The sequence below is a fragment of the Carya illinoinensis genome, chromosome 4 (genome assembly GCF_018687715.1).
Source record: "Carya illinoinensis cultivar Pawnee chromosome 4, C.illinoinensisPawnee_v1, whole genome shotgun sequence".
Taxonomy (NCBI): Eukaryota; Viridiplantae; Streptophyta; class Magnoliopsida; order Fagales; family Juglandaceae; genus Carya; species Carya illinoinensis.
In genome coordinates this window covers 39498912-39508516 of record NC_056755.1, presented here as the reverse complement: position 1 = coordinate 39508516, position 9605 = coordinate 39498912, and the positions used below count along the sequence as shown (strand labels likewise).

The 9605-nt window shown below is 35.1% G+C and overlaps 1 protein-coding gene across 1 annotated transcript; it reads right to left on the bottom strand.

Annotated features, from left to right (window-relative positions):
• Window positions 1-5517: 5517 nt before the first annotated feature.
• Window positions 5518-8348, bottom strand: LOC122306699 (myb family transcription factor EFM-like). The gene is made up of 4 exons (XM_043119174.1): window positions 7942-8348; window positions 6786-7412; window positions 6476-6552; window positions 5518-6269 (listed from the first exon to the last, which is right to left on the bottom strand). The coding sequence occupies exons 1-4, from the start codon at window positions 8129-8131 to the stop codon at window positions 5769-5771; spliced, it is 1395 nt and encodes a 464-aa protein (XP_042975108.1). The 5' UTR covers window positions 8132-8348; the 3' UTR covers window positions 5518-5768.
• Window positions 8349-9605: the final 1257 nt, after the last annotated feature.

Here is a 9605-nt window from a genome sequence, read left to right as displayed (position 1 = left end):
CCTTGAGGGTGATCGATAAAACTTTCTAGCTTATATATGGCATAAGACATTATGGTGTACTTTATTGTATACTATTAATCAGGAGGTGACTAACAGGATGTGCCAATTTGACCCTTTCTAGGGAAAACATGTATTGGCTGGAGTACAAGGGTTTTTTTTTCCTGAGTTCTCATGGATAATATATCTATAGCAGGTTTATAGATTTAACTTGATGTATGTAATACCATATACATACATGAGGTCCAAATATTGTAAATCCACGAGTAGTATATATTAAGGGAGATATATATATGTGAATCTAGGCTTATTGATAGATGAGTAATGAATTTTTTGTGCTATCTTTTCAGGTCAACCATATCTAAAATGTGTGGATGTAAAGGCTACAACAAGTTCATCTAGGCAGATCAGGTTGAGCTGTCTAATTCAAGAATATTCATGAACACAGATTTTATTTGGAGCCAAGTTAGATGACTGAAATGTAGAAATATAAATGTTATATGGGTTATGGAACTAGTGTGCATAATCATGCCGATGGCCCTCTTGTCCTTCCCATTCAATAATATGAATGTATTTCCAATCTATAAAATGAACATTGGAACATGTGGGAATGTTGTAAATATTGAATTATCCATTATGTTATAGTTTCTTTGAGTTTAAAATTTTAGAACTATATTTGCCCTATGTATCACCAAATGGAAGTCAAACAGGTCTTTATGTAAATTACTAAACAAATTGTTGCGAAATGTCCATAATAAAAAATATTATCTATGGGACCACCTTAATGGGCAAAAATTGATTTTACCCAGAAAATAGCATTCATGGAAAAATATATAAATTCTTCAATTAAACCTATTTGCCACGAGATACCTCCATGTAAATTAACTATTTCTTAGGAGCAAATATTTCTGGGAATAAATAAGGTCATCTTATATTCAGGCCAAATTTCCGACCAAAGCTGTTCATGGAGATTACATATTTTCCATTTATGGTGTGTTGGTGATGAAAAATGAAACCAAAGTCATGCTTGCAATATTTTCCCCAAGATTTGTGCATAGCAATTGTGCATTTCCAGCTATAAACTCGGCAAGGAAAAGACCATACGACATGTAGCACAAACATCAATCACAACAAATTTCCCACAGATATATTTAGTAGGTAATACTAATAGCCACAAACTGCTCTCATGGGAAGCATATAATTCCCATAAATCATAAAGAAATTAAATTGGCTTTTGGCGCAAGTGGTGGAAGACTCATGCCACGGAATGTACCGTGAAGAAAAGCATATATTCCCCATAAATTAAAATTTTCATGGGATATAATACTTTTTGCGGTGACTTATATCCCATAAAATTCACACAAAAGAAATTTGTGAAACAGCATTTTTTCCACAAAAAACATACTTGTTTCCATGAAGAGCCTCCTTGGAAAAAAAAAAAAAAAAAAAAAAACGCTTTTTCTTGTAGCGATAAAGTATACCTTGGTTAACCATATTTAATTATAATCCTAGGAGCACAACTTTGTTAATTATAATCCTAGGAACACATTGGTAATATAGGCTGTATGTAGGCTACGTAGCTGATTTTTATGTCTAGATTGAACATACCTTGATACTTAGGTGGTAAGCTTGAATATATTTGGAAACTAAATATCGTACATGGAATTAATTTTATTGGATCACCTATTGAGTAGCTTCTACGTCTATTTAGATGAAATTCATGATAAACCACTGAACTTTTGTGCATAGCAATAGCTTCATGTCATTGTAACAATCTCCTCCCCCTAACACAACTCTCCCCTGCAGTTTTGATGTTAAAGTCAAGTATGGCATGGAACTTTCACCCGAATCAATTGATGATTACAACAACCAGCTAGAAAGCACAGAATTTTAGATTTTATTGTTGATGTTTTATAATGTGTCAATAAACTTTTAGCTTACATCTGTCTCATTGCCATTTTCAAGTAAAGGAACAACTGGAGAGATCAACTCATAGGCTTGATCATGAACTGAAAGATAAGGTTATTTATCTCTTTATGATCTGAAATATGAGAATCACATCCATATTTTTACTGACTGATCGATATTGTTACCCAAGTTGTGCATACAATTGGTTGCCTGATGCTAATGAGCAATACTTCCTAATTTTTTTTAAGGTGTACCAAAACTTTTGTGAATAAAAGACTAAAAGTCTACTTTACCTGGGACACACAATTAGCATGCCCATCACCATCAAACTGAGGTTTCTCATAAGCTTGTCTGGCAACATTCTATGTATTATCTTTAAACCACTATTTTTGTTGGCAAAAGAAACTACGATATTCTTTGTTTTGTTTGATTTCCCAGATGGAGGAGAGGGTAGAAGAGAAGCAGAAACTTGTATGGATTTATAGAAAAAATCAAATTTAACTTGTTTCAATCATACAGCACTTATATTTTAGCACCAGTATTGTTCCATTATTTTTCCTCTTATCACCACTCCAAGTCCTTTAATGCCCTTCATGTCCTCACTCTAAATTTGATTAATAAATGTAGAAATTGGAGGATGCGTTGATTGCTTTAAAGAAAGACACATCATACGATCAAATGCAGTTGACCAATATAATTACCTTGTTTCTAAATTGGCTATTAGGAAATATCAGTTGCTTGGGAATGGTCGCCTTGTGTCAATATTCTGCAGCTGTATAAATGTTTACTGAAAGGGAAAGCTTACTCTGAACAACTTAAAATTTGTGAAGAAGAACTCCAGGTTTGTCTTGTATGTATTTGGAGCCTTGCAAATGAAATCATTCATTTTTACACATCAGTACAATACACGATCTGGACTCAATTGTTTATGGGTTTACATGACAGTGTAGTCTTGTATAAACACACTGCATACAAATTTAATTTGTTGTGATTCTAATGTCATTTCAGCATGACACACGCGTATTGAATGAGCAATTATTACACATGTAACTAGCATGATATTAGCATACAAACATGTTTTAGAAGTTGAAATTATAATTGACTGTACATCTGTATATGTATAGGCAGAGAAAATAGTGTTTAATTGACAATTTTTATCAGCTGTAGCAAGTTAGCAACATATCAATAGGTCATACATGATGATAATTAACAAATCAGCTTAAGATATGCTAATCCGTGATAATCAGTTAAAAGGTTTAGCCTTCTGTTATTTCTAACATGGTAAGGAGGTGTGAGTTTAGTCATACTTGTCTAGGTGTAGATTTAGTCTCCCAAGCACTTTTTGTCCTTCGATTCCCCTTCTCTGTTATTTACAATAGGAAAAAGGAAGCACTTTTGTTTAGATCAATCATGAAGTCAGGATGGATTGAGAATGTATGGTGGCACATAGTATTACTCGAACTTTCTACCATGGTTGTATCAGCCATGGTAGAAACCAATGTTGTTGATGATGTTGGCTTAAGGGATGAGTTCTTGTCGTGTGGCAATGTGTAAAGTTGTGACATCATGTCACAATGGAAGATATTTTGTGGAACATAGTTAACTCAAACTATTGCTTGCAAGCTTTTGTTGATAGAACAATTTTAGAAATGATGTTAGTGATAATGCTAGATAAATGATGTTAGTGATAATGCTAAATTACAGGATGGGGTCCTAACAAAAGGCAATACGTTATTCCATGTTAAGATTCTAGTACGTACTTATGAATATATCATCTAATACCACATCATGAGATATTGAAAAGAGAATGATGAATAGATTTTTTCTTACATTAAAGTTTAAACCTTTAGATCTGTAATTGGTGTGGATGCCCACCCATTATATAGAGCATAATCTTAATTAACCATGCAATGATCAAAATTAAAATGCTGCCTAAATTAACCAAGGAAAAGAACGAAAGATAGCATCTAAGAAAGCACTAGCTACATGTTTTAAGAACACTGGAAGGAAACCAGGCAATTAAATGCTTTCGGTGCCTCTTCCTTATAAATCCCATTTTTCAGTCCCCGCCCCTAATAATTGAGCAAAAGACCAAGCTGCCTTCACACCATTATTGTTTATCTTAACATCTCTACAAAGACTGATAATATCCACCCGCTAAGCAAGGGGAAAAAAGAAAAAGAAAAAAAAATTGATAGAGAAGAAATCATCAGATCATTAATTTGGTAAAATCTCCACAATTTACTAGAAGAATATTTACTTTACAAAAGTGTAAAAAAGGGTTCTCTGATATGGATATCATATATTCTTGTATTGTTAAAGTTTTTTCCTTTGAAGAACAAGCTAGAAGCTAGCCAACTTTTGGCCGAATGAAATATGAATTACCTGAAACTATAAAGGACATTAAACACCCAAATCAAATTCCGTTTTGTTCGTTTATTGAATTAGTTGTTCGTGAACATAAATTTTAATTAATTATTAAATTATTTAGTTTGTATAAAACTCAATTTGAGTGAGTTCTCTTATATATAAACTCATAAATCAACATAACATTTCTTATTTTTATAGTAAAAAATATAACTGCACAATCTAAATATTTTATGTATAAAAGAAGATAAAATCAAATTATATATGGTATTACTATGATATATCATGCTTAAATACATATATATATATATATATATGTGTGTGTGTGTGTGTGTGTGTATAAACGCGATTTGTTAATGTGTATATATAGATATAGCTAGGAGCTATAACTATAAGATATAATATAAATAACATTAAAAAACAGAGAGAAGCTCAATCATCAAATTGAAGGTCTCAACCTCAAGCAGAGAAACCCACAGCTATGGCCGCAAGTCTCTCCCCTAATGACAAGAAGAAGGTGAAAATGAGACAAGAAGAGAATGAGGAGGAGTAGGAGAAATTAAGAGATAAGTGGTTGGGAGAAGAAAGTCTCAAGGTAAGAGATCGAGTAGATTAGAGTTTTTTTCTTCAAATATAGGTTATATTAATATACAAGCGGATGCACCTTGTATAGTTTTTATGGAAAATACTTTATTCACAAAAAAATTATACAAAAACAATATTTCCACAAATTGATATGATTTGTCAGATTATAAAATTATTTTTATTATAAAATAGATTTAACAGATAAGATTTGTAGGATTATTTTGTATAATTATTTTATAGATATAGTAGTACTTTTTTTTATGAGCAATACTATATACAGTCGTGGAATTGCAAACGCCGCGCAATTGCTTTGAAAAAGAGTGGGGTCCACGATTAAAAAGTTAATTTTTTTTCACGTAGGTCCCATATTAATTCATTTTTTTCAAAACGACTGCACGCCGCTTGCACAACCACGACTGTAAATATCATTTCTTTTTTTTTATTAACCTTTAATCCATCTGCTCTCCTGCTAATATCGAGCGAATTGTCCACCTATTATATTTACTATAATTGTTTAGAACTTTAGATTATAAAATTCCATATTCATTATATAGAGTACATTTAAATTATTAGCTTCTAACTTTTTATTTTTTCTGAACTAATCACGTCTCCTTGTCAATATTAAGGGCAAATCAGTCATTACACGGTAAAGGGCAGAAATACCAGAAAAAGCCAAATCCCATATAATCAATCTTTAAACTTTTACAATTAGGAGAGGACTTCAAGAGTGCACGGAAAACAAAACAAACACACACTTTTCCATTTCCATTATGCCCTTTTTACCCTCCCTCCCAGATATGTTTTTTAACGTACAATAATAGAATAAACAAATTAATGGGATTTGTGAAAACATATGAAACCCTAAAAGCCCTAGCTAAACTCTAAATGCTTTCTACCATAATTAAACCTGATCAGAACTTGAGAGTGATCCCACTTCCATTGCTTTCCTCACCATCTTGATCTCTTCTAAGTGCACCCAACCCTTTTCTCTCCCCTCCATTCTCACCACTCTCACCCTTCCAGCTGCTACTATCCGACTTTCCATCCTCCATGCTCTCCGACCGGTACAGATCTCTTGTCCCTCTGGCATCGGATTTAGGTGAGCTATGGTTCTGGCACGTGGCATTGTACACGTGGAGTTGGTGGTGGAGACTGTGGTGTAACTGGTGGCCGTGAGGTGGAGGGGGTGGTGCAGCATAGAATTCTTGCGGCACTGCTGGTCCACAGTAGTGTGGTTGTGCATGGGAGGCAGGATGTGCACCATATAGGGCTGAGGCTCCCGTATGAGCTGCTGCTGCAGCCGTGGCATACTCTGGTGGCACCCATATGCCACCTAGGACTACGAGCTGCGGTGCTTGGGCTCCGGCTGCTTGGGGGTTTGGGCTGGGTCGTCTGGTGTGAAGCCTGTATTTCTGCATACAAAAAGAGATAAAGGTAGAAGTTAATATATATATATATATATATTTCAGTTCTGTACAACGTTTGTACAGAATATGATTTGTTATGCAGTGTGGTACGTTGCCAGGGCATGTTAAGATAGTACAAAGGCTCTTTCATGCCTGCCTCCATATCTGAGAGAGAGAGAGAGAGAGAGAGATCGAGAGAGAGAGAGAGATACCTGCAGGTGGCTTTTCACTTCATCATTGGTCAAACCGTCGACCTTCATCAGCTCCCTTATCTGTTTTGGAGTTGCCACTGTTTCCATGACCCAAAATATTAGTCAAAAATCTAAAGAAATATAAATAATGAAAATGGTGTAGATATTGACGAATGATGATGACAGTATAATTAGTTGTATGATTCTTATCTGCACGATCTATTCACGGAATGTTTATCAATTGAAACTGTTCATTTTGCGTGCTTTAAAATATCTTTAAAAAATCATTATAGCATCTTATTTATTAGAAAATAGAAAGGAACCACGTTACCTTGAGAACCACCAAGCATCTGAAGAGCATTCACGAATCTCCTATGTAAATCAGGTGACCAACACCTCCTTGCTTTCCTGTGAGTCTGATTTGTGTGAGGAGCTGTAGTTGTTGCAGTCCTTTGCCCATCTGAAGAATTACCAGGTCGTTTTGCTTGCTCAACCCCGACCCCACAACTGCCACCCTTACCGGTATCCTCTCTTCTGGGAGAAGAAATCCCATTCTCAGTCTCCAAACATTTTTTATCCTCCAACTGTCTCTCGGTAGAGGCAAGAGCCAAATCAGGAAGAGCCCTCAAATTTGGACTCGTAAACGAGTCCCTTTCTTTGGAGAAAGGGTGGAATGCCCCTCCATTTCTCTGTTTGCTATCCAAAGCTAGTTTTGGACAAGTATCTAAGCCGATCTCGGGTTCTTTATGGAATACAATTGTGGATTGTGGTTTGGTTCCGTCACTTGCTTGGCTCCATAACTGAGCGGATGTCATCCAGTTTGCCTTGTCAGAATTGTTTGATGATTTCTCTGAGCTCTCAGATGTTGATTGTTTGAGGGGTATGAATTCTTCGAGAACCGGCCTCGGACCTTGGTTTGCTCTGTAGGCCCGTAGCTGCTGCCTATGAGCCTCCAGAGCTGGGAAAAAAAGAAAGGAAAGTTAGTAAAAAAATCGGCATATGTAGAAACAACATATACAGACCAATAATTTACAAAATATCAGCAAAGTTCCATTGCATGTTATTCCTTTCTTGTTTTAGTTTTTCTTTGGAGGACTACGAGGCTATACTTTCTTTTGTTCTTTTTTTTTTTTTTTTCTTCTTATTGTAATTTTTATCATTCTTATTTTTCTTTACGTACGTATCAATCTTGAGGTAGAAATATTGTATGCGTTAATTCTTTACAAATGTGTTGAATGACGGGCTACTTTTGACTCAGAGATGAGTTCAATAATTCAATTCACACGCAAAGAAAACTGCATCCCTAGTTCGAACCTAAGACAATATTCATAGTTAGTAAAATAATATTTGAATCTCAAGGTCTATCTATGAGTATTCCACAGGTAAATCTAAGCATCAAGAAACAATCAAGGCCTGTTTAAGATCTTGAATAAGCTATATTTTTAAGCTTGTCAACATGCATGAGGAAGAAAGCTGAAATATGGTACCATTGGAAAGAAGTTGCATGCAAAGGGGAAGCTCGCGCTTAAAAGCATCAATCTTGAGGCGCTCTTCCTCGAGGCGAGAAAGGAATTCTTCGAGCTTCTGGGTCTGTTCACTTTGGCCTCCAAAAGACTTCAGAAGCTTAGAGTAGCTATGGGGCTTGAAATCCAGGCTTAGTTCCAAAGGGGATGCCATTTACGATCGTTACGTAAAACAGCAAGAGTGCTGCTCAACAAAAAACTGTAGTAATGTTCATACAAAAACAGGAACTATGTGGGAACAAACAAGAGCAAAAGTTGATGTTTGGCTTCTTTCTTTAGGTTTGAGTTCAAGTGGGCGAAGGGGAGAGAGAGAGCAGAGATAGAGAGAAGGATGTTGTTTGTGAACTCAAGGAGGATCGAGGGAGGATCGTCCTCTTTTTAGGGGCGAGTTCAAATGGAATAAAGCATGCAGGGTTTAGAGAGAGAAAAGAAAAGGAAAAGCAAGAGGATAAAGCAGGGGAATATTGGTAACTTCTTGCAAAGAACAAAGGTTAAAAAAAGCTAAAAATGAGAGAGATGCTCTGAGAGAAGGAATCAGAGAGTCTTAGAATAGACGGTCATGTGCTTAGGACCTGGTTTTAGAACCTAATGTGCACCGTACCAATTTAAAATAACCAACCCAAAGACGACTCTCTCTCTCTCTCTCTCTCTCTGTCTCTCTCTTCTGTTCTTAAGTTCTTTTGCTTTTAGTTTTTATTTTTGGTTTTATTCCTTGTCCCTACCTTCGAGCCTCTTTTACTCAATAATCAACCTTCAGTAAGCAACAGAATAGTAACCTTAATTTGAAGGTTCTATCGTATAAAGTTTACTTTTGTTTAACGGTTATCCAACACCAGTTTTATTTGTTTTAAAGGTGTAGTTGAGTAATTGTAAATTGGAGGTTGGACACGTGTACGGCCAAATTGTATCCTTACCAAGATATTGATATATCTTTCCTTATAGTATCATGAGTTAATGATTCTTATATGATTTAACTTATATATATCATATAAAATTAATGGGGCTTAGTATCAATAATATTCCTGCATGCAAGCACTATGTATACAACTTACTTTCTTTCTGGCTTCAAAAGTTGCATAATTGCTCTAAAAATGAGTGCATGGAGAAGATCGTGAGGGAATATGAATATGTAATCTAAAAGGAGACATGATATTTTCATTGTAAATTAAGAATAAAATAATTATTAATGTATTTCTTAAGGAAGGAATATCTTAGCTAGGTGCGCATGTAAGTCCAAATTCTACGACTCTTAAGGGCCAGTATCGATAGTGGAGTATTCTCAACAGATTTTATTATTATTTATTATTTTATTATTATTTTTTATATTATTTTTTTAATTAGTTACAAAATATATTCACTTCAATACTCAAATGCAACCAAATTAATTAAGAGATTCATGCATCCACAAAGTTTAAAAGGAAAAAAGAATGATATAAATTTAATTAACTTCTCCTGCTAGCTGCTAGCTACTACTAGCTGACTTTTATGAAGTGGCTAGGAAGGTAAGAAGATTCTCTCTCAAATCTCGACCAACTTTGGTGGCGTTCATGAATTACGTACCCCTCCCCAACAATTCGGGTCCGGGTCGGTATGTATAATGCATGCGCGCCCGTAGTACTGTGTGGGCA